The sequence below is a fragment of the Cucurbita pepo genome, chromosome 12 (assembly GCF_057944985.1).
Source record: "Cucurbita pepo subsp. pepo isolate OVF chromosome 12, ASM5794498v1, whole genome shotgun sequence".
Lineage (NCBI taxonomy): Eukaryota > Viridiplantae > Streptophyta > Magnoliopsida > Cucurbitales > Cucurbitaceae > Cucurbita > Cucurbita pepo.
The window spans coordinates 10849937-10876513 of NC_141809.1; the positions used below are offsets into that span (position 1 = coordinate 10849937).

The following is a 26577-nucleotide window of genomic DNA, read 5'->3' on the forward strand; positions in this document are numbered from 1 at the left end:
AGACAAACTTATCTAATATTTGGATAATTGATCAAACAAAGAATTAGAGAAATGTAGAATTCACTTTTTACGATATTATGGTAAATAGATGAGTTGTTTTCTTTAAGTATTAATTTCGGGACTTGAATGATAGGTTCCACTCTCTCACTGACATAAGTGGGTCTCTCACTAATTCAAGAGAGACTTCGTTTATGATTGGATCATAAAGAAATTGTTCATTAAAGAACAATATTACGTATACGTAAAATATATTATGAAATTAAAAGTTTTAAAATTTAGGAAATTAGTCACACATATAAGAATTTAAACATACATTTATTAATTATAAAGTTTTAAAAAATCAAATAAGTTTGAAATGATTGGGAAAATGTAATGCTCAATTGAATGAGAGTGACCAAACAGTAAAAGAAAAAGGGATATAAGCAATCCTTTCTTGTGTTACAATCGAACATGTGACTCTTTATTAAATTTTAGAATAATGTTTTTTCATCTAATTCATTATGAATGTTCATTCATCCTATCTTGTACTATAATGTTTTTATCACGACTCACCCTTCTAGAGCTCATTATTATATGTGTATTTATGTCGTTTAAAGCCGAAAATGAAAACGTGTATGTTACAAATTCATTCATTTTAATAAAATTCATTCAAACAAATTACCCAGGGCTACAAGAGCTCTCTTTTGAGTCATCGTGCATTGTTGTATGTACTTGAAAATAATCTTGGAAATGTTAAGTATCAAAATACTCGGTAGAAAATTTCATTATAGAGGTTAGATATGCATACAGTCATAACTGATGATAAGGAATCAACTCAATGGAAAACTTTGTTGATCAAATATCTCGAGGCAAGAATAATTATTTGAGATTCGAATCACTTAACAAGCAAAATCGACCATGTGAAGCTTGAATGATTCTAAACATGCAATCTAAACTACATAAATTGCAAAGAGACTTGAATAATAGATGAAGCCGCATTTAAACTATCTTGAAACCCTTGTTGCATAAATGAAACTTGAATCTTCTTGATGAGAAATTGATAGCAACTCGTGGTAATTTGAACAATATCCTTCACAACTTCCTCTAAGTTCATATTGTATAAATAAGATATCTTTGTTCATATCAACTCTTATGTACACAGAGATGAATAATAGTTGCCACACGGCCTACTCACAGAGTAGCACAATTGCATCTTAGATCTAATTTTCATGCACATTGCTAGACAACTCTCTTACTACGCATAGAATTCCATGCACACAACTAAGCAATTATTACCAATTTTTTGCATGCAAACGGATGATTGTCTTACACAAACTACCCACACCATTAGATAACCAAAGTAACTTTTATGCACATAACTACACAAATTACTACACTTTACATGCAAACATCCATGTAGTTATCTTCCATCCTATCATCGACAAATTTCAGACATTCTATGGCATCTTTTTAGCACCAAAACATTTGTTGTCTAATATCATCTCTTGACGTTTTGTTGTCTCGTTTGATAATAATTGTGACTTAAAATTCCTAAGAAAAACCACTATAAATAGAGTGAAACCCATGGTGGAAAACAAATGAAAGAGCAAACATTTCAAATCCCTAAAATGAATAAAGGTTGGTTTTCAATCAATCAAAGCTCCAAGTGTTTTATTATGCCTAATAAGGATTTCCAAACATTTCATGTAAAAAGGGAAACACCTTAAGAAACATAAACTCAAAAGTGAGTAAGAAAATGCAAGGTTGACTATACAAACAAACATACATACATACATAATAAATCCCACAACTTATGAAATATATAAAGAATCAAAAACAGCAGAGCCACAATCCAAAAGTTTCAAAAGCTACCCTTAGTAGAGCCAGCCAACCAGCCCTCTGCTGCAGTGAACCCCAAAACTAGCAAACTCCTGTCGCCCGTCGCAAAACCGGGACACCAGAGAGGGGAATTCTAACCTAAAATTCACGACTTTTATGACTACAGGCCGAGGAGTAACCACCAACAAAAATATGGATGAGTTTGACATAATTTAAAGAAACAGGGAAAGAAAGAATTGAGTGATCAAAAATAGTAGTACAGACTCCGTATGACCTAAGCAGAAGAGGAAAAAAATGGAACATTCTGTATGAAAGATGCCTGGCCAAAAATGAGACAATATAAACTAGGATAGGCAGTTATGTTCTGCCATCGCATGCATGGGACTCACCGAACCATCGACCCAACCCTAACCGTCTGGATCGAAGGATAACCGACTCTGGCAACTCAGGACAATTTGCATTGTCTCTATGGAACTTGGCTGCACCACCATGCCAACCAACTTCAGACCACTTTTTTGAGGCTCAGACATCAACCATGAACTCTGAACCATCAAATCAAGAGAATGGCAGCAATTTTTTTTTTTTGCATTCAATCAACCATTTACTAAACCAATGGACATGACGGGACCAGAAGAGCAATTCAAAATTTTAGCCTTACGAGTGACGACTCTGACTCGAGGTCATGAAGAGGCAGCTGAGGCTGCTGCCTTTTCCAGTTTCTCCTTCTCAATTTCTACTCTCCGCTGTTCAGCATGCTGCGCAACACCGTGCGCAAGAGCCTGATATTGGAACTCTAGTGATTGGGTGAGACTCTGGAACCTCATTGGATCTGATCCTTGCATAGCTAATTATTCAAATAGGAAGAACAAAAACCATGTATATAATAAGTTAAATGTTGTCAGAAAGTTTGAAACATATTAAATCAAATTTAAAGAAGCTCCAAATACCTTTGATTGTATCAACAAAGTAAATAAAAGGGTCCACATCATCTAAGGGAGATTGCATCTCCTCATCATCACTATAGTCATCATCCGAGTCATAATCATCTTCATCATCCGGGCGAAAAGATTTGGCCTGCACAGTACATTGAAATGAAATTACAATGCCAACCCGAGTAATCATTGACAATATATCGTGAAATGTGAACCAAAGCTAAAACATATCCAGCATGATTCAATCATCACTTGAGTTTAATGTTTAGTAAGAAGAGCAAAAACTGCAAGCCCTAATAACCGAAGAGAGACAAGATTATGCAAAGAGAGACAAGAGAGACAAGACTATGCAAAGAGGGTAAATAAGGCATTTTCTTGAACTCAAATCTAAAGTCAAAAAGAAATTAAAAGAAATAAATTTCAGCTGAGTTAAATTTAGTGATTCTCAGAAATAAATAATGTGTGAAGCATCCAAATGTGGCACTATCTCCTTGTTGTGTCATATGCTAAAGGAAATTCTCAGGTTTTGAATTCTATAATGTATCAAAGAGATACTCATAAAATGCTGATATTATTACAGACAACCATATATGTATAGATAGATGTGCAGACCTGTGCAGCCAGCTTTTGAAGCTTGATGCTGTCAACTTCATCACCATCCTCGGCATCAAATCCCATTTCCTTGTCAGAACCATCACCATCCTCATCGTCTTCTTCGCTGGGGTAACCATCCATATCATCATCTTCTTCAACTTCCTCCTCTTTTGCAGCTTCTGTGTGCAAAGGAGTAAAATATATACGAGGATTTGGCCTGGAATTATAGATATAAATAGAGAAAGAGAGTGAAAAAAAGACCTGCAACTTGATCCTTGTAAGCCACTAGAAGATCAAGGGTGGCCCTAAACACACGCCCGAGAGCCTCCCCCGGTAATTGATCGGCTGGTAGTGCAATTAAAGAGGTCAATCCCAAGCAGCAAACTTTTTTATCTTGTTCCCTGCAACATGACAGCCCATTCAGGCAAAAAAATCCAAACCATCTAGAGAACACCAGTATTAAGTAAACATCCAGAAGAAAGTGAAAGAAAAACCATACTAGACCTTCTAAAATTAGCTCGTGCGCCACTCTTTTTAACCTGTTGGAGCATCTGGAACCAAAGATTGAATACATTTGTTGCAACACCTAGCTTTTGCAATATGCTGAGTGATAATGATGCATTATAGTAAAGGGCATCAGAAATCTGCAAAAATAAATTTCAACAAAACCTTCAGCTCAATTTACACCAAAGCCAACAAATAATCATAAGAAAAATACCTAGTGAACGTTAAAAGAAAATCTGCAACTGTAAACACCATAATACAACAAGCAGGATATTCACATAGCAGGAGATTCAAATGTTCCTTTCAAATGAGTAAAGACCTTTAAGTAAATATTGATTTACATTTTATAAAAAAGAATGCTGGGAATGACAGGAGAAAAAAATACATTCCAAATCAGGTCTTACAAGAAAATGATATTTATTATTAAATTGATTACCAAAAAGATGGAACCTTTATGCTTAAATGACCTCCACCAAGGATCATTAAAATTCCCCATATGCACATAGATTTTAAAACGTTATACCAATGAACATCCCAGAATAGAAAGAAATCTCACAAGAGACCAAGTTCCAAACAAGATAGCAGCAAGAGATATCTAACCCTCTGCTCATAGATAACTCAAAGATGTTAAATAGTAAGCCAGCTGGAAAGTAATACTTGAATATGAAAAACCAAGGAGAAAGCTGGCATGCATAGGCATTGCAATAAAATCTTATTCACTACAGTACAATGGCCTAGCTCCTCAATCCTTACCACTTGCATCAGAAGACACTTCAAGTATGACTTCTCAGTTCGCTGCAGGCGTTCTATTGTGATTCTGAGATATGGTTCTATCCATTGATCCACTTGACCTTTGCAGTTTTGAAAGACAACTTGAATAAGCTTTGGAGCAGGCTCAATGTCGCCATCTTCCAAATTCTTGTCGGCCATTATCTAGAATGGAATTGTGTGAGTTTATCAAAGTGGAGGAAAGTTAACAAAAATTGTTTCAGAAGTTATAGTGCCATTGTGCCACAAAACTATCAATACGTCACTCATAAACCAAAAAAGGACGGGGGAAAAGTACGCAATCTAATAATAGGGGATATAACTCCTTCAAGAGTAAAGCAACTCACTGAAGAAATCATGTTCCAAAGACTTTGCTGGTAATCAGGAATCTTGGAGGTGAGAAAATGTGCAGTCCCTCTGGATACGTAATTGTCTAATGGAACAAGTATATCTGTGAACAAAAAGGCATCAGAACCAATCAACTTATACCCATGGTTATAGTGCTACATTCATTTCATATACATGACTAACAGAGAAATACTACAACCAAAAATGATTCGTGAACATGCATGACAATGTCATTACATAGAATCCAACCTACTAAAAATAATTGGCATCCCTTCAAAGTTATAAAATCAACAACATGAGCATACCAACTAAACTAGATTTGGTGTAACCCAAGCTAGTTTGATTATGTACCGAGTTATGTAGCTCCAATGGCAATAAGCTACATATTTGCTCTTTACTCTCTCCATTGACATAAGCCTCATCAATTAGGAGCAGCAAAGGCTACCAAAACACTCAAGAAGGGCTTCACTAGCATAATTTGGTTTCACATTACACATTTGGGTGGGGGCTATCTTTTGGCAGTGTGGATCAACAGAGATAGTAGAGAGAGAGAGAGAGAGAGTAGATCTTTTAGTGGGGTGAAGAGACTTTTTACTTTTTTTTTTCTTTTCCCAAACAAGAGACAATTAATCATTGATAGCTGAAGGATGGACAGGTCTTAGGGGAGGGTGTGAGAGATTGCAAGATTTATATGCATCTTTTTGGCTTCAGTAGTCAGATATTTCGAATTATCAGCTTAGTATTATTTTTTTTAGGATTGGATCCTTTTTTAAAAGAAGTTAGTACTTCTTTTGTAGGCTTGTTTGTTGTACGTCCTTGTATATTCTTCAGTTTGTTTCAATAAAGCTCAGTTACTTGCCAAAAAAGAAGAACCCCATTGTTTCCAACTTTGATATATTTCAAAAGGTATTACACTTATGTCATGCAATTTTCAGTAATTTATTCAGAAACAGATTTAGACAACCGAACTCCATCTGAAGAGAATTATGAACCCTGTGATTAAAGCAGAAAATAAAATTTACTGCGTTTAAAAGCACCTTGGTATGCCCAGAGAATCAATGTTACAGTCAACAAAAAAAGAGTAGAAATCGCCTTGCAACAAAGACAACATACTTGGAAAGAAGTCAATAGCCCATTCTGCCAACGCTTCCATCATCAGTGGCCAAAGACTCCACATTTCCAGAGATATTGTAGGGGAGAAGAACGTCATAAATGAAACAATTTCCAATACTTCTTCAAATACCTCTGCAAACAGCATACATAAAGATTGAATTAGATATAAAGGTTTGAAAAAGAAGAAGGAACTGACAAATATTTAAATTGTTGGCATCAAATTCTAGGTTTCATATTATTAAAAATAGAAAAAAAAACATTTATAAAATAATTGCAACCCTTAGTTCGCATATAAATGGGAAGTTTACAGCTGACAAATGGTGCAATCAAGCATTAGACATGCTAGCTCAACTAAACAATAACGCTACCAATAAAGTTCACGGAAAACTGACAATATTATAGCAAAAGCCAAAGGGACTGAAAGGATACCGAAGATAGTATCACCAAAATAAAGTTTCAATTTTATTTTAATCTGACATTTGACATTGGCTACTTTGTCTCTCACCCCAAATTTTATCTCACCAATTTCCTGGTACATCTTCAGGATAGATATTACATCCTACAAAATAACCCCTAAGATTCTAAATATTCACATATTACAGTACAATACAGGAGTTCTTATACAAAAAGAAAATCATAATCAGGGCTATCATCCAGTTTATAAATACCTTGACTCTACAGCATTTGACATCAAGAAGTCTATTGCTTAAGTATGTGGCTACAATGGAGCTATGAACTCAATGCCATCTAGATTTATAGCTAGCCCCTTTGACTGCTAGGCAAAGTCAATGTTGTACTCTTCACTAAAATCCAAAAATAAAACTCAATGTTCAAAACCAGTGAAGAAATTTTAGGCCTACGCCCAGAGTTTTAATAAATATATCATCGTGAACTACTTCAAAGTATAGACACCTTTGAAAATCAGTAAAAGCAGGATGGCAAATACATACTAGTCTTTTAAACAATGGCAAGAAGATCAAAGAAACAATAAGCACGAAAGCCATCCAAAATGATTAACAGAAAGAACGGGATAAAAAGAATTAAATCCGCAAAATATTAACACAAAATGATGCAAACCTTGGCCGTCAGTTGTTAACATTCTTTGCATTATTGGGAGCAATGTTGGCTCAATTTGGACAAAAAGTTGAGGAATTCTGCTCACTGATTCAAGAATTGTGCTAATTGCACGCAAACAACCAACTGCAGCCAGAGCACCAGGATCATCGGCTTCGTCTTCTGCTTCTGCAGTATTCATACATCTCCAGAAAGCAGCAGCCTGGATCCAATTTCAAAAAGTCACCTCCGAACCTTCAATAAAAATATATGACAGCTATTTCTGTATTGAACTTAGAATCGAAAATACCAAATTGTGACATAATCCAAGCGCATAAGGAGCCATTTCCTCCCCAAACTTATCAACAATAGTCTCCAGAGTAAATACAAGGTCTTCATTTTCAACCTCATTCATAAGTTTAAAAAATTCTGAAAAGAAAATGACCTCAATCACTTAATAAGCATAATAACAACTATTTATGACCATGACATGTTCATCAACTAACCATCAAGAAGTTGTGGAAGGATTGGACGAATTTCATTCAAATCTGCAGATTAAACGAAACTCAATTCCATCAATAAGTGATATCAAAACCAGCAGACCAAAAATAATTGTAAGGATCTAATAAAAAGTACTATGCTCAACATGTTAAGGCATCTCCACTCCCTCTATGAGATTGTAATTCAAACCTTCACCTATGTACTTGTGATGGGTACTCTCAAGAATCTATCCATATATGTCAATTCGGGTATAGTTCAGTAGATAATGCACCAGTCATTCCAAAGATTGATGGCTTGATCCCCACCCCAGCAATTGTTTAACTCAAAAAGAAAGATATTATTATAAAGTATAAACCTCTACAAGCTTCAACGAAAGATCGCAATGCAAAAACTGAATCAACGCGCACAGGGAGTTCTGAGTCTCGCATCCCAGCAACAACACTATGCAAGGCTTTCCGGAAATTGTTCTGGTCAGCAAAATTGATATGGGCGTATTGTCCAGCAACCCATGCTGCCTGAAGCAATTAAACAGTAAAAGAACATAAATTTCATGTGAAAGGCATGATTTATCAAACCCAACATCCGAATATCTCTCAAAAAAAGCACAATTATAATGAGAGAACTACAAATCACGTGACGTTTAAGCAATGGCCTTAATGCTTAACAAAGGTTCTAGTTCTAGCCTAGATGATTTCCATAATACAGGAAGGAAGAAAGGCATATGAGGCAAACATAGAATAGGTTCTGGTTCAAGACCCTTCGGCCTCCCTTTGATAATTTCTACAAGAAACCTTTCGCAATTATTTGTTATTTTCTATCTTCGATTTTTAATGATTGAAACCTGTCTCAAATTCTGTTTTGTTTCTATGATTGTAGGCTTGGTTTCCTAGTGCTCATTACTGCAAGCCCAGACTTTTGTGCCATCGTTTATTGCTAAAACTAGATTCTTTTTAAAATATACAAATAGAAAAGGTGCATTTATAAGCAACAAAGTCTCGTGCATAAAAAGAAAGTTTCAATAAAAGAACCATATTCATGCCCCAACACACTTCAACAAGATCTTCAAGGTTGACCAAAGTATCACGGTTGTTATGGCCAAATAAGATTATTTATAATAACAACGAAGACAACAACGACAGTATAAGTCTATCAGACCTTAGCTCTGAGATGCCCAACAGGACTTCCGAATTCAGGAAAAACATGTTGAACCAACATGCGCTCGAGTTCAGACTTGTAGGGTTCTGTTTGTTTCAATTTGTCACAGAGTGCTCCAATAGCAAGAAGAGCCCCATCTTTCTGTCTACAGGGCTTAAATTCAATTGTTGCTTCGTCATACCTGCACAGTACATTATACATTGTATCATATTTCATGGAAACGATATCAACCTATGACACCAAATCTATAAGCTTACCTATTGAAAATTCCAACGATGAATTGAATAAATTTTTGAAGGTTTTCTTTCCCACGCTTCCTAACCAGCTCACTGACAAAATCCATAGAAGCAGTCCTTGGACTATATAAATCCTCGATAATATCTGCACATTATATGTGTGGAGCATTAAAATATGAGCAGTGTAATCGTTGGTTCAAGCTTTGAAAGCATTAAACCCATTTCAATGAGCCTTACCATAACCCTTCCTGACATATTCATGGGGATCCTCATCCCAAAGCTTTTGATCATTGTCATTGAAGCACATAAGGGGGAAAATTATCTCAAAAAGTAGAACATCAAGTCGAGGTTGCAGCAAAGAATACATAATATTCTTTGAGATACTGTTACAAAAAAAAAAAAAAAAAAAAAAAAAAAAAAAAAAAAAAAAATCATCAGAAATCAAGGAGTAAAACACCATAGAGACATGATGAGAATTCATTAAAAATAAATAAAAATAAAAATTATCTTTCGTCCCCTTCTAGAATGAACCCACTTTATACTTGAAATCTTAATATCCAACAACAAATTTTCCTCCAAAGTTGGGCTGGAAAGCTAGAACTCCAATTTAAACAGCACCTTAGGAAGTGAATACAAAATAAAAGTGCCATATCCTTGCTAATTTTACGCAAGGACTAAAGTTATGTTCGCATTTCAGTTCTATCAACAGTGAAAACAGATATAAAATCATATCAAGTGACAGCCCTTCCCAACTACAAATTTAAAATATCAAAGAAGTAAAGGAAAATAGCATGCATGCAACAGAATATTTTGTGGAATTGGAAGACGAAAAGAGAAGTTAAACCACCTATTGCTTAGATATTGAAGAATGAGATTGGTAACTCGATCTGGCAAATAGCCACCAGCACGTATCACATTCAACAAATTTAAGTGACATTCCATGACCTTCCCTGCATAGTTCTTCTGAAATGCTTGAGCAAAAGCTCTACTTTCTGGGTTCTTAAGCTTCAAATCTCCAAACCTATAAATTAGGCAACAATAGCAAGAACAAACCAGAGACACAGACAGAAATGGGAGGGCAATAAGAACTCCATACTACACGGCACCTTTAAATAAACAAATTGCTATGAACATTTAATGTTAATTCTCACCGGGTGTACAGCCTATTTAAGATATGAACAGTCCACTTCTTCACTTTCCACCACCCCCAGGATTTCCGAAGTTCAGGATCAGCAGGCTGGCCTTCCAAGGGAACTGGCCTCTCCAGTATATTTAAGAATAGCATCATCCAAGCATTGAACACATGTGTATCGAAAAGATGCTTTGGTATCTCCATCTAAAACATATCCAAAATACAGAGGATCTAAAATTGAAGGAATACATAATATCCAATATATTCTCGGCGGAAAGATTTAAATACGCATTATCCTACACCAGTACACATGCAGATGGAAGAATAATATCAAATTATCATTACAGTCCATGAAATTCTCCAACTATCATCTGATCTAGATGAACTACTTCGATACAGATTGAAAATACACCAACTAAAGGGAGCCTTGCATGTGATGTCAAACAAACGATATATCTATTTCATTTTCAGCTCGGAAGGTAATAACCTAACAAAGTAAAATACCAGGTATAATCAAAAGAGTGTAAAATATTCAGAGAAAAACTTACATATATTGATGACCAAAATATTTTACAAATAAACTTGATCAACTCCGCTACTTCCAAAGAAGGGTTACCAATCTGGACGAGTCCGCTAAATATATTGAGTAGAAGAGGGAATGTCTCATCAACAATTCGATAAACAGGAGTCCTGTCCTCATCTGATTTAAATCTATCAACCATAAATAAGGTGACCAACCTTTAGTAAATAGTTCGTAATAATCCAACTGATCCATTCCAGATGTATGAAATATACAAATAAAAGATATATAGAACTTGACTCCAAGGGGTCCTTCCTTATGCATGACAAGGCAATGGAGCAATTTAAGAATACCACAGATCTTATTAAAAGAAAATAATGACAATCCACTCCAAGGGGGTATGGAGCAGAAAAATCTCACTTTGGCAGAAACTATATCAAAAAAAGGTTAAATTCGTATAAAATCTCACTTCATTAGACCATATTAAAACCACGAGGATCTTTCTGTGGACAGCACAATTTGAATGTGTAGTAACTTAAGCTATAATGCTGCATACAATGTTGACACTTCGAGGTTACAATCAAGTAAGCACTGGAATCAGACAGGTACAAAATAATAATCTACTAACAAACATCATATACTCACTCGTATTTTCTAGCAAGAATTCGCAACACAAATAAAGCCCCATAAACGTTTGAAGCTTGTAAATTTTCCTTCACCCATTCAAGAAGACGCGGCCATTGCTCCGGATAATCAGCATGAATGATAGTCTTTAAGCACTCCCCAAGCTGCACCCTGCACGTGCACGATGATGAAGTCGCAGAGAGAATTGAGATCCAAACATGTCATGGTTGATGATTTTAGCCAGTTAACAAATTTAGAAAAGGAAGTTCATAGAACAATGACTATTAAAAACTTCTACAACATCCAAAGATTCAAAAACACAATCTTCAATCTACGGTCTACCGTCATAAATAAATAGACAGTAGATACTTGCCTCAATAACGATGGAACTTGCGACAAGAATGGAAGAATATTATTCCGGACCGCATCTTTATCACTCTCAGAAATCTTCTGAGGCTCATCTGCATCGACCCAACAAGAACAATTAAGCCACCAAAACTAGCCAACAATTTGAAGAACAATTCAACAAACCCATCAAGTACCTGGGTCAATGGGAGACCAGTTCTTAGCAATGTAATTCTTAAAATGAATGCTAGCAACCTGACGAACGGCCAAGTCACAATTATTATCCACAATGATCTGTAGCATCCTCACCAGATGTTGCGGGGTGTGCTGAATCTGCAGACATGGACAAGCCAACGCCGTGAAAACAACTCATGAAATAACGAAAAAAAAAGAAAAAAAAATGAATCCAACCACCAGCTTCAACTACATTTCAAACAAATTCGCAACTTCTAATCACATCCCCATTCGAAAAGGCAAACAAACACCAAACCCCACAAAAGGAAACAATCAAAATTCCCAGAAATCTAATCTCAAACAATCCAAAGCCACCCAAATGGTCAGTAAAGCAATGATCAGTCACCTGATTCAGACTCTGCTCAGCAGCCTTCCTTTCATCAGGATTCGGGCTGAGAGCAGCTTGAAGAACAACGGCCAGGCTAGGAAGATCCATATCGCTTCAAAGAACAAAGATTCGAAAGCAAAAAAAAAAAAAAAAAAAAAAAAAAAAAACCAAACCCAAATCAAAACAGGTCCTCGCAGCTGAATTGGAAGCAATCAAGAATTGAACCCAATTCGAAGACAGCAATCCTCACTCAGAAATTGTCCGTCCGGAATGTAATTGACGACAGGCAAGGGCGAAAATAATGCAACAGGAGAGGCAAAAGAAGAGGAAGGAGGAGGAGGAGAGGGAAAGAGAGTCCGGAAGAGCGAGAGACAGGCGCAGAGAGTGTATGAGTTATTTAAAGCACTAGGGTTTACGGTTGTTTTAACCACTACTCACTCTGCTCTGTCTCTATTATATTGCTTCTCTTTTTCTCTTCATTCCCTCGCTGTAAATTAATTATTAAAATCTTTTTATTATTTTAATAATTCCATTCTTTTTTATATTTTAATAATTTATTGATTGTTTTTTCCTCTCCTTCCATGTTGAATAATTGTCCCAAGTGTTTATAATATTTATCCACTTTTAATATATTTTAAATTCCTTAAACGCGTATTTTTAATTATTTAAAATCTCGGTTTTACTATATGTGAAATCTCGATGTTAAAGTCGTATAAAAAACTAAATTAAAATCCTTTTAAATTATGGACTAACTAAAAAAAAAACGTATATAATAATATATTTAAAATTGCATGGATTCCTTTAACATGTTTGCATTTAATTTTGAGTTCATATGATTAAGTTATCAGTACAGTTTGGTGGTGTAACTGGTTACGAATTTTTTAAGTATTTTCTTAATTGTCGTATCTTCAAAATCACTTTTGTTCGGATGTGGTATTGATTGATTTATGTATTATTCCTTTACTCAAACATCACATGATCACACGTTGTCGTTATTAACGTTTTGTTGGTTGTAGTTAATTATCTTTAATATATATTTTGATGAGTGATTATTATGAATTATTTGTGGATAATGCTTAATTGTTATTACAACAAATTTAATTATTAGGTTTAATTTTAAGTTTTTTTAAAATGTATTTATACTTTGTCGCAATTTCTTTAATATTTTTTCACCTTCCTTAAATAATACACATTTTTATTTCTTAGCTAAATTTTGAAAACAAAAATTTAAGTTTTAATTTTTTTTTTTTTTTTTTTTTTTGAAATTTAATTTTGCAATTACATATTTGATGAATTTATACTAAGGTGTTGTGGTTTAAATATAATAACCAAGTACATTACTTTAATTAATTATACATGGGTATTTATATATAAATTAAATTCATTGTTTAAAATTTTATTTGATTTAAACCACATTTAAGTATATTTTCATGACATTTCAATAAATAAATTTGATTCGTGGAAGTGAACCTGGATGTGTATTAGTTTCGGTGTGACCACACCAACTAACTGAAAAGTAAAAATACTGTAAAAATTTACATGAATTATTGTCATACAACACTACAGTTAAAATCCAAAACAAAAACAGTCCAAAACAAATGTTGTTCGAGTTATTTACAAACAAGGAACGGGACACAAAATGTGTACAAATGACAACCCATGAAAATACAAACTAAACCGTCGTTCTAGGTCGACACCCCTCTGTGACCATGTAACTCTCGAGTACAACCTCATTTCGACCAGCAATATCACTCATCTGAAAAAGAAAATGTAAAACGTGGTGAATATAAAAATGCTTAGTAAACAACCTATAGGGTCTCATAGCATCTTTATTTTAGTAAGTTACCAATTTTATTTTATTTTTTTTATTTAGATTCTAGGATGTTCAAACATAATTATGCGGATATTTGAGCTTTTGGGTAGGTAACAAAGTTTCGAGTTGTTCTCATGTTTTTCCTCAAGATCGGTTTACGGAATGCGATGTCAGCCTTGGTTCGACCCTACACTCAATAGTAACTCAAGTGGCTTCGAGGATCTAGTGATAAGTTCGCACAACTATCAAACCTGTTAAGCTTCCTAATCATTCTTAAATACCGTGGAGATTTACTAGGTCATTAGAGGCATCAAAGAGGTTTAGTCCTCATCTCGCATTTCCAGGACGCTCGTGATTAGCTCCTAGATGCTAATCCTAGTCTAGACCTTTGATCATTGCTCACCATCGTAAGGTGCTCAGTTTACTGGAAATGTACTGACCTAAGACAACGTGAAAACCACTCTAGTTCTAACACCTTATTCTTAACTTGGTTCACTCATTCATGCTTTGTTATAGAGATATTTCTATCGATCACCTTAAGCATAGGAAGCATAATCTATTCATTCGTGCATGTTTATTAGAGAGATATTCCTATCAATTACCTAAAACGCGAAAATCATAATCTAAATATTCAAGCAAACTCAACAAAGAGATAACATCCACCAATCGCCCAAAACACATATCGAAATATCTCATCCTCCATTCTAACACAATGGAAAGCCTAAAAACAGACATGCAGCTTAAATTTTCATCCAAGGGCAACACGATAATTTTTCATCACATGCCTAGCATCTTATCCAAAATGTCCATTTTGAGTTCTAATCATGTATATTCTAACTATCTAAGGCAATATATGCTCACGTGCTAACATATCTTAGCAATCCCTACAAGTATTAATTACGAAAAGTCTAAATGACTACTTAGGATGAAACATGTGCTCTCATGCCCTCTCAAGCTTACTTTCCCCCTTGTTAGAAGCTCCAAATTTTATGAAAGTTCACGGGTAGGTCATATTTCAAGTGAAATTAAGGTTAGTATCGAAATTAGGACGAAAAATAGTCGAATGAGTGAAAAAAAAAAAAAAAAAAAGGAAACTCATGCGCTTCACACTCTCAAAAGGGTTTTTACTTGTGATTTCACGCGTGAGTGTCACGCGTGTTCTAGGGGAGGAAACTCACATGTTAGCACACCAGGTCGAGGTCGATTCGAATTGAGATTTTGGATTCGTTGGCCGGTTGCAAATGGGTTATCAAAACGAACTTTGGGTTTGAGTCAAGTTAGATCTAGGCGACGCATCACCAATGGATGTTAGACGTGTTGCTCCAGCCGTAGCACAACAAATGTCCAATCACATAGCCAGACACACTCACCGCTTCTTAGAGTTTAAACTTTCAAAGAAAAGTCGAGAAATTAATTATGATCGGAGCTCAGGTCCTACAATAGTACAATCCCGCTGAGGTGTAGGGGCGAATGAGTGAAGCAATCAGCCTGCTATAAGGTTACGAGACAAATGAGTGAAGCAACGAAACTGGAAAGAAGAGGATAGAAGCAATGATGAGACAAGAAATAAGCTCATGAGCCAAGCAAACGAGCTTCATGAACACTTCTTCTCGAGGTTGAATTGAAGTCAAAATTTTCTCATAAGAGGTCTGCTATTTGAGTATGCTTTTTATGACACACCATTGGCCTAGACTTTTAAGGACTCTTGGATTAACTATTTGAATGGATTTGAACTTAACTTAACCTTTTGAATTTTGGTGGATGTGACTCAGATTCATCTCGACCCCAATTTCTAGGCTCATTTGACATAATTTTTTCTTTAAATTTATAAATGGGTCTTAAATTCTTGAATTTTTTCATTAATCATAAATGAAAAAAAAAAATCTAATTAAGAAAAAAAAAAAAAACCATTTTAAAATAAAATTAAAAAAAAATGCAATAAACCAAAACTTCTTTTACATTTTATTTTTTAAAATTCAAATAATACATTATTATTATTTAAAAATCTAGTCCAAAATAACTGATTGATATTATTATGATTACTTTTAGTTTTTTTTTTTCTTTTTTCTTTTTATAAAAAAACGTGCATGAACTTGAAAAGCACTTTATTTAATAACTTTTTTTTAATAATATTTGTACGTGACACTTTTCGTAACATTTGAAAAGAAATTCTAAAAGATTTAGCGTGTGGGTCTCATTAAACTACTTGAAATAATAAAATCAACCTGATTTTGGATTCAATTAGTTCGGTTGTTCGAGTCATTTGCTTAAATTTTTGTTTTTAAGTAAAAGTAAAAGATTAATTGATAAACTATTTGTTTATTTATTTTTAAATATTTAATTAATATTTGTAATTTAATTTAAATGTATTAAATCGTTAAAAATTATTTTTAAGAGTTAAAAAAAATAAAAATTACTTTTTTGTATTTTTTTTTTTATTTTTGTTTTTCTCTCTCAACGTTTTTTAAAAATCATTTTCTTTTCTTGTTTTCATTAACAAGTGTTTAGTTATGATATTCTATTTAAATCAACATTACTTTTTTGAATTTTTGTAGTATTTTTATTTATTTTTATTAAATAGACAAATATTTCAAGTTTATTATTATTTTATAAGAATTTTTCTTCTTTTTTAGATTTTATTTTGCACGTATAATTAGTTAATAAGAAACGCATGCATTTTTAAAATCAAAATGAATTTTATTTATGGAATTAAAATAAAATAAAAATATGAAACATAAGATAATAAAAAAAAAGACTATTGTTAAATGGAGTATTAAGTGTTTCATGTCTCTATTATTAATTGTTTCTACATATTTATTTAAGACATCCTCGACGATTGTACATCGTTCTATGGTACGTTTCGTGTCTTTTCTGTGCGTGTCGTCATCCGTAAATAGAGTCGAGATTTTGGGTCTCTTTAATGCTATATGGGTTGTAGGCATAAAAACGACGTTAGAAACGTCGAAAAGAGGAGAGAAAAAAGTCGCCGAAAAAATTACGGTGCGAGTTGGGTGAAGAAAAAAGGATCCGACGGATCTGGATACGGGTCGGTTTCACCCGTGACCCGCCTTGCCTCATCAGCCCAGCCTGCAGCCAACACGAACCGAGGCCCAATCCATACGGTCAGCCCACATAGCCTTCAACACCCGTGACCCGTGACTGAAAGCCTTGGCCCAGTCCATCTGTAGCAATCTGAGAACCCGAGGCCCAAATCGTACCCCAGCCTGCAACTCGTGACAGCAGCCCAGTCTGCAACCTGCGACCGCGACCCGTGACCCGCGCCTTAAACTGATAGGTAAACCGCGACGTGGCCCACTTTTGCTGTGCCACGTGTCGACCTGTAGGAAAAAGAAGCCCTCGACTTCCCGATTTGGGTCTTGCTTGGCTCGATTTTGTGAGTCTCCAACTCGAGTTGTCATTTCAAGACCAATTTCCACGGTTCCAAACCTTCCGAACCTTTTTTCGATCCTAATTAGGGTAATCGAGGTCGTTTTAAGGTCATATTTCACATATTTCGGTTGAAATTATTATTAAATTTTGAAATTCTAACGAAAGGTGACGAACAATTCAATAAAAAAACGAATCTCGACGATACTTGGAGCAGCTTTCAAGAAACGGGAGCTAACGTTTATTAAATTAGAAAGAACGCTAGCTAAGGCCAACTAAGTAAATGACTTTATTATAGGATAAATTAGATACTTGTTTGCTGTATGACAAATCAAGCCTAGTGGCATCGGCTCGTGTCCTTTATGCTGTATAATTATGACGTATGATATATGAGTTAAGATGTATGACGACGTATATGAGTTATACGATGATGTATGATGATGCTTGATGATGTGCTATTATAAATATGATGTATTTGATGGCGTTATAATGATGATGTATGATGAGTATGATGCTTGATGTTGCTACCTTAATATGACGATGTTTTCCATATTAAGTGAGATGTATGTTTTGCATGTCATGTTGCATCATCTCGAGAAATCGGCCTAGGACATAACCCTACAAAAGTATCAATAATGATGTTAAGACGAATAGTTCATGTGCATGTATTACTACTAGTAATAATGAGATGAAACTAGGGTTGCGTAAGACGTCTCAAAGAAGAGAAAGAAGTAGAGGGACCTCATGCATTTTTGTATGTACACGAGCATCGGGACACTTCTCCTTTTTATGATGATGAGTTCAGACACGTACTCTATAACGATGATAGTGATCATGTTGAGCATGACATACAAGGGTCTGCTGACCTCCAAACATCGCTACCGATAGCTAGCTCGACCATGATAGAAAACCGAGGAAATATAGAGAAAGAAAATGGAAGATTTTGTAAATATGATTCAAGCCGTGGAATAATATTGGTAATTTTTTATATATGTACCGCCCTTGTTTCTAAGAATAAGAATTACCGAGGATATGCCATGGTAAAGGAATTGAATTTTGAAATATCATAAGATAATAAAGTAGAGAATACTCTAACATAAAATAAATCCATCAACTTCTTAAAGTAGTTATATCTTCCATAAAATAGTAGTAATTGAATTTTCATTAAGAAAAAATTGTATGATGATACGTGCCCGTGGTTCTACACGTGTCATATGCTCACCCTAACTCTAGAGAAATCCAATAAGCCTTAAGGCATGTTGTGATGCATTTGACAATATGTTTGAAATATGATATGTGAGCGATATGGTATATGTTATGGTACGATGCGTTTGACGATATGATAATATATATATATATCATGATATGGTTTATGTTAAGGTACGATACGTTTGACGATACGATGCATACTGTAATATGCTTTATGATATGATACATTTACAGTATGACATGATATATTGGGAGACACGATATGCTTATGATATGATACATGTAACATGATAAGATATATGATATGCATGACATTCAATAAGATGTTTTGACATGATACACAACCCCGAAATTACATGAAAAGTCATGATAATGATATTATATGAAGGAAAGCGCTAAATAGGTTGTCATACATGATAATGAAAAAGGAAAAAAAAAAATATTAGGACATCATGCATCATTGTGTGTACATGCATTGGAGAATATCCCATTTTATGCTAGTACGGACGTGTAGATTACGAGGCAGGATAACGCCATTATGGTAATCATAATGTTGCGACGGCCAGGCAGGAAAATGATCATTATGTTTATCATAATGTTGCGACAGTCAGGTAGAAAAATGATCATTATGTTTATCCTAATGTTGTCATGGTCGTTATTCCTAAACAGGTGTCCGACATCAACAGCTACCAGAGAATCCTCGTCCGACAAGAAAGGGGCCTAGGAGGTGTGTGAACCGACTGGGGGTCCATACTTGCACGTGTGGACTGTATGTAGAACAGTAAATACATGTCCATTTAGCCAGTTTTAGGATAACTGCCTAAGGAATATCGACGAACATGATAGGTCATACTCATGATTGTGTGTGTTTGCATCTAACTCCAATAGTGGGATCCTTACCGAGTATTTCTTAAAATACTCAAGTCACATGCTACTTCTATTTCAGGTAAAGGAAAGACGTCCTAGTACGACTGACAACATCACCTCAAGACCATGACACATGCATAGGGCAGATGCATTTATTTTCCTAGTCTTAGGCTAGAATCTGATGTTTTTAACTTAAATATTAATTTATTTTATTTAGTTTTTTATGTGTCGTTTTAAAAATGTTTTCGAACACGTAAGTCCATGACTGTGTTTTAAGATGAAGTTTATGTTTTATGAAAAAGTTTAAATGAAGTATTTTTACATTCAAAGTTCATGATATGTATACTGTAGCGACTTTAGATGCCTGAAGATCAAGATGGTGCAATGAAAGCGGGGTAGCCCTCAGAGAGGGAAGTATTACCAGGCTTGGACAACATTGAAGAAATTCTTCCACAGAAGACGGGGAGCAAACTATACACATTTGCTTAAGTGCTAATGTGCCTGGAGATCCAAGTGACATTTATTTTGGTGAGCAAGAAGTGACTCAACCATGCGAACCTAGTGAAAAAGAAATGACACCTCAACAACTTAACCGGTCATAAAGAATCCAAAAGCCAAATCCAAATTATGTAAATACAACTATTATAGAAGAAAAAAATTGAAGAGTCAGTATGAAGAAGCATCACAAAATAAGACTTGGAATCCATTCAAATAAGACTTGGAAGCAATGAATGGAGGAAGAAATTATAGCCTTGAAGTAAAATCATACTTACGAACTAGTGCCAAGACTAGAAGATGTCAAATCCATCTTTTGCAGGTGGATTTACAAAATAAAGTGTACACTGGATGGAACAATCGTGAGATACAAGGCTTGGACTATAGCTCCAAGGTTCTCTCAACAATATGGACTAGACTATGATGAAACTTTTAGTCCAGTGGCGTGAGATATGTCAAAGGTACAATCGATTATGGTCTTTTGTACAAAAGAAACGAAGACTGCAAGTTACCTAGATACCATGATACTGACTATATAGGATATCACGATACCCAAAAATCAAGCATCGGGTATGTGTTTAAGCTCGGTTCGAGAATAATTTCTTGGTGTAGCAAAAGACAACCAACAGTATTATTGTCAACTAGAGAAACAGAGTACAAAACAGCGGCTGAAGCAGCTTAGAAAAGTACATGGCTGAAACTCTTGATTTGATGGAAGATTGGCTTAGAAAATTGACTATCCATTTCTACTTCATTGCAACCACCAATGTGCAATTCACCTGGCATAAAATCCAATGTTTCATGCTTGAACAAAGCATGTGGAGGTGACTACCATGTCATTAGAGAGAAAGTCTGGAAGAAAGAAATCGAGATACAGTAGATCGAGACAGAAGATCAAGTGACAAATTTGTTTACAAAATGGCTAACATGGGAGCTTTCGCTATTAACTCAACATGGTGGACGTGACGAGGGGGAGTCTTAAAATATCATCTAGCCCAATAGAGTCAAGCCAATAATTATAGGTGTCAAATGTTTTGGGTAAATTTTAAAATAAATATATTTAGATATTTTAGAAAAAAGATTTAGATATAAGATTTAGATTTTCGAGGAATAAATTGTCTAGCCTCTCCTATAAAATTCCTCCATCCTACCTAGGTTTTCATCCCAAGAAATACAAAAGCACAGAGTGCAGCAGTAGTTTTTACATAGTGTCTTATAATCTCCTCTTGATTGATGTTAATAAAAAGTGAGTGTTTTCCACAAAGAGTTGTATTCAACTAGCCTTCTTATGTTTTAAGGGTGTTACAATTCCCAACAAGCAATTAACACTAAGACTAAAGTTTTCCATCAAAATTCAATGCATATTAATATTGAATTCAACACACACCACTCTCGTCAAAAATACCCAAAATTGACCCTATACTAGACAAATGTGAAGTAAATTCATCAATACTAAGGAAGAACCGGAGGAAGAACAAACCTAGGTTGAAGATCCAATTAAATCGAAGCTTGTGCCAAAGTGATAAGGATCACGATGTTCCAAATGTTCTAATAGAATCTATTAACGATCCAAGACCAAGAAGATTCAACAAGCATTTATTCTTCATCTAAAAAATTAGATAGGCTCGGTTCAACCATTGTTTTATGTGTTACAAGTTGATCCAAGTGAGGAATGACCATTTGGAGCTTCAAAAGTGAATATTTGCACGATTGAAGTAGCGGAGATGAAATTACTATAAATTGCACTTGATTGATAAGTTGTTAGAAAACTTTATTTATTATTTTTAATTTCATAATTCTTGTAATGGATAGTTGTTTGTCAAATTTACTTTTCTTGTACAGATTTAAAAGGACTTGGAGTAAATTATGGCCACTTACTTCTTTATGGCTAGAGAATTTATGCAAAATAGATGGAGTTTATTGAAACATTTTCGTATGTCATCAAATATAATCACGGTAAGGATAATGTGGTAGTTAATGCATTATCTAAAAGTTACCATCTCTTTGTTTCTTTTAGTGCAAAAATTCTTGAATTTGAGTATATTAAAGAATTATATAGAGATAACCAAGACTTTTGAACTATTTATGTGATCGTTTGTGGATATATATATTAAAATGATGTAAAATTCACAAGAATAAGTGCAAGTATACACTATCACAAGTAGCAAGTAATAAGTAAATTATCGATCCTATAGAGAACCTATCTTTTTGGTAAATCTAATTGCTGGAAATTAAGTTAGTTTTTGGGTGACATTCAAATGAGTGTAGGTGATTTTGACTACTTAAGCAAAACTAAAGCAGAGTGCTACTGCTGTCCGAAAACAGAAAATGATGAGAAAGTCAATTATAACGAGGAAGACTCGGCTAAGAGAGATTAAATAGATAAATTGTTGAGTTTTTTTCTTTTGTTTTTTTTTTTTTTTTAAGATTTTAATTCCTTTTAATAGATTCTCAAGCCCAATCCGACCGTTATGCATGGTGATTATTTCCATAATCGTTTGTAATTTCTAAGGCTCGAGCAGAAGAATTATTTATAACCCTTCTATTACCGTTCAAGTCTCCTTACAATGGAACTAGAGGATTAAAGAGGATTTTATTGCTCCCTCTCTTCTCCCGAATAAGAGAACAACTATGTATGTAAAGTAGCTAATTAAACACACATGTAAATCATTAACAACAATTCTTTAATAAACTAAAATCATACCGCCAACATACTTAAACGGTATAAAACTCTCTTGCCTCCCCTATAAAGTTTAGCTCTCGATACAAACTAAACTAAATAGAGGAATCCACATCTCAATCATGTAAAATTGATAGAAAAAGAAAAGAGAATAAGGAAATAGAGAGTTATCGTGCTTTGTTGTTGTTCTTCAATGAAAGTTCCCTTCCCTTGAGATTTCACGTCTACCTCCTTGCCCTAATCAATCCTTGTTGGTCTTTTTTTCCTTCTCCTGTCAACACTTCTGGAAGGTTTTCTTCTTCTTCTCTGAATTCACAACAATCCACAGCAGCGGAGGCTGCTGCTGTCTAATCTGATTTTTCTCCCAAAGTGTGGCTCCTTCATATTTTAGGTATCCTTTTCCTTTTATAATGCTTGTTTCTTCTCATTTAGGGTTAAGAAAGGATAAAATCATCCACCTACGATGTTTCTAATTTGGTAGTCAATGATCCACGTGGACTGCTGATGTGGATTAAAATTTCCAGGTCATCCCCGAAAAGTTTGCTTTCCGGATTGCTTCAGCATCAGGGTCAGCAATTTATTTCCAGACTTACAAGCAGTGTTGTTTCCAGATTTGCTACAACATCACGGTTCAGCATAAATGTTCTGAAATTTTACCGAATAGCTCCATTAAGTGTACAATTAAGCTCGATTTATGAAAATTGATCTTCTTTTCATATTAAACCACAATTGACTATTTCATGTATACTAATTAGAATAAATGGTGAGTGTAAGTGTAAAATTAACTGTAAAAAGATTTGATATAACTCTACTTTTGGAGAGTTATTATTATGCATCTTGTCTTGTAAAAAAAGTTGGGGATGATTATTATGTATTTCATGAATTTTTATTTAAGAAAAAGTAAGTTTTGTATTCTTAAATGCTCTGCAAGAGATTTGCTTGTAAGAGAACACGTGGTGGTGGCTTAATGGGACATTTTAGGATTAATAAAACTTATAATATGTTGCATGACCACTTCTTTTGGCCGAGGCACAATGATCATAAGTTTTGTAGCCTATGTTTTAAATGCAAAGGAGCTAAATCTAGATTACAACCAAATGGATTGTACCTAAAGAATCTTTGACTAATATATCTATGAATTTTGTTCTTGATTTGTCGCACACTAAAAAAGGTGAAGATAGTATTGTTTGTTGTGGTAGAAAGATTTGGTAAAATGACTTATTTTATTGCATGCAACAAGACGGATGATGCAAAATATGTTGCTGGCTTATTCTGTAGGGGAGTAGTAAGATTACATGAAGTCCTTAGAATAATTGTTCGTGAGAGGGATCCTAAATTTTTAAGTCACGTCTGGAAAGTATTGTGGGTAAATTGGGTACCAAATTGTTGTTTTCAACTAAATGTCATCCTCGACAAACTGGAGTGGTTAATGGTTAATAGAACATTCGGAGAATTGCTTAGGGGCTATTATTTTTAAGAATATTAAGCCTTGGGACGAAGGTTTGTCATTTTTAGAGTTTGCATATAATAGAGCAAATTGTACCCATCATTATTCTCCTTTTGAAGTTGTTTAGGACTTAATCCACTTACGCCTCTTAACTTGCTTCTTATTCATTCTAATATTTTTTGTAGGTAAAGCAGCCACAAGAAAACAAATGTGATCAAAACATTGCACAAAGAGGTAGAGGAGAGAATTGAGAAACAAAATTTCAAAGTTACCTTCAAAAATTAATAAATGACGGAAGGAAATTATTTTCAACCTGGGTTTGGATATATTTTCGCAATGAGCTATTCTTATCTCAAAAGAAGACAAAGTTACATGCAATAGGAGATGAGGTTTATCAAGTCCTTGAAAGAATTAATAACAATGTATATATAATTTTTAATATATTCTACTCTCAATGTTGTTGACTTGAGCCTTTTGAGGTAGGTGATGATTTTTCTGATTCAAAGATGAATAAGAGGGGAAGATGATAAGAATCACAATGTTCCAATTGGACCTATTACACAATCAAAGACCAATAAGATTCAACATGCGTTCATTCTTCATCTACAAAATTGAATAGCTTCGGTTCAACCATTATTTTATGTGTTATAATCTGATTCGATTGAGAAAAGACTATTTTGGAGCTTCAAAAGTGAATATTTGCACGGTTGAAGTAGCTGAAAATGGACTTGATTCATAAGTTGTTAGATTTTTTTTTTTTTTTTTTTTTAATTTCATTATTCTTGTAATGGGCAACATGGTAGGAAATTATGTCTTTTCTTTTGTGTAGATTCAAAGGGGCTAGGAGTAAATTATGGTCACCAAGTTCTTTAATGGGCATATGAGGAATTCAAAGTTTTATTTATTTATTATTATTATTTTTTTAATTTTTGTGGAGACACCGTAAGTAGCCACAATTTATTACCATTATTACCTAAAAGACAGATTTTGTATGAATGAAAATTTAGCTCTCAAATTGAGACTTCTATCCTCGTAAATTTGAGCATCATTTTTTACATTTTTACATGTGGTAAGTTTCATGTCATTATTCACCGTTCAATCAAGACTTGATTAAATTCAATTGTAGAGTGACTCAATTTAGAATAAGGTTTCAAATCTTGTTTCTAGATCTTTGATCTTAAGAGCTAATCTAATTCTAGCATTATCTCTGGGTTGATTTGAATTTTGTACGGAAGTGTTAATTTCTTTCATTTAAGGGTTATTGCTCAAACAAAAGCTTGGATCATTTGGTTGAGAATTAGGGTTGTCTTATCACAAAGACCTTACACCCAACACCTTAAATCCAATACCTTGTATGTGGTATTTTGTACCAACTCGATCTCTATGCCGATGAAAAGTCATTACTTGAAAGAATAGTGAAAAAGAAATTAGTTTATAAAAGAGCATTATACAAACAAAGATTGAAAAATAATGTAAGGATCTTGTGAAATACATTTATTCAAAAAATTCTATCTAAAAGAAAGAAAGTAAAGTATACTCCGATGAGTATATAAATATCTTTAGTGAGGAGCTCCCTTAAAACTTAAATATTCTTCTTATATAGTATATCTTAGGCCTAACTATAAATCATCGATAAGATAACTTATGTTCTTAATTGGGTGGTATATTATAGGTAGGGCTCAATCGGCTTATCTAAACCATTTTAGAACAAAGAATCTTATGACTGAGCACCTTTAAATCAATCGAGTCCATAACAAGTCTTTTTTTCAATACTAATCTCATGTATATCTCTTAAGATACTCGAGATTCTGGATAACATAGCTAACCCTCTATTAATTTCTATAGTCACTCAAACCTGTGTAGTCCTGCTCCTCATTTTTTTAGTCCCTTTAAGCTCATCATTCATAACTTATAAGAGAACTATGAAGTCCAAGTCCCTTTCGGGCCAAGTAAGATCCTAGTACCACCTTACTGATGGTGTTAATATAACACATGCGGAAGCAATTTGGATCTTAGGCACTTTTAGAACATCAATTATAGTAAATAACTAACATGTTCATGCATGTTTGAGTTAACCAAATTTTGACACTCAAAATTCGACTCAAACTTGTGGGGTTTATTTGGCAAGCATGCAAGTTTGGTTAAACCAAATTTTGACATCTCAAAATTCCACTAACATGGATTTTTCCATTAAATGAGGTTAACATTTTGACTTTCTTTATTTTAATTCAACCATTAATTTGAATAATTAATTTCAAATTAAAGTAATATTAAATAATTAATTAAACTATTTAATTAATATTTAATATCAATCTCAATCCAGACACATATTTGATTAAAATATTTAAATCTTATTTAAATATCTCAAATTCTCTTTTTTTTTTTTTTTTAATTCGTAAATAAAACAAAAATGTGGTTAAATATATCATATATATGTAGCGCATATTCCCTAATTTGAATTCAAACACTTCGAA

At 34.1% G+C, this 26577-nt stretch overlaps 1 protein-coding gene across 2 annotated transcripts; it reads right to left on the minus strand.

Annotated features, from left to right (window-relative positions):
- Positions 1 to 1724: 1724 nt before the first annotated feature.
- Positions 1725 to 12625, minus strand: LOC111807596 (importin beta-like SAD2). Of its 2 annotated transcripts, XM_023693387.2 has the most exons (23): positions 12456 to 12624; positions 12224 to 12317; positions 11841 to 11976; positions 11672 to 11759; positions 11320 to 11469; positions 10703 to 10865; positions 10174 to 10358; positions 9870 to 10043; positions 9260 to 9405; positions 9044 to 9167; positions 8787 to 8967; positions 7987 to 8146; positions 7637 to 7678; positions 7441 to 7559; positions 7155 to 7353; positions 6078 to 6209; positions 4964 to 5067; positions 4602 to 4781; positions 3849 to 3988; positions 3606 to 3745; positions 3363 to 3523; positions 2766 to 2892; positions 1725 to 2662 (listed from the first exon to the last, which is right to left on the minus strand). In XM_023693387.2, the coding sequence occupies exons 2-23, from the start codon at positions 12311 to 12313 to the stop codon at positions 2499 to 2501; spliced, it is 3105 nt and encodes a 1034-aa protein (XP_023549155.2). In that variant the 5' UTR covers positions 12314 to 12317; positions 12456 to 12624; the 3' UTR covers positions 1725 to 2498. The 2 variants fall into 2 exon arrangements, with proteins under 2 accessions (XP_023549155.2, XP_086985326.1); XM_087129200.1 differs by having other exon boundaries at positions 3363 to 3520; positions 12224 to 12625.
- Positions 12626 to 26577: the final 13952 nt, after the last annotated feature.

Excerpts from the sequence above, each read along its gene's own strand:
- LOC111807596 (XM_023693387.2), bottom strand. The coding sequence starts at position 12,313 with ATGGATCTTCCTAGCCTGGCCGTTGTTCTTCAAGCTGCTCTCAGCCCG. Across the intron at positions 7,354-7,440 it reads TTGGATTATGTCACAATTTG|GCTGCTGCTTTCTGGAGATG; the intron begins GTATTTTCGATT and ends AATTGGATCCAG. Across the intron at positions 3,746-3,848 it reads GCACGAGCTAATTTTAGAAG|GGAACAAGATAAAAAAGTTT; the intron begins GTCTAGTATGGT and ends GTCATGTTGCAG.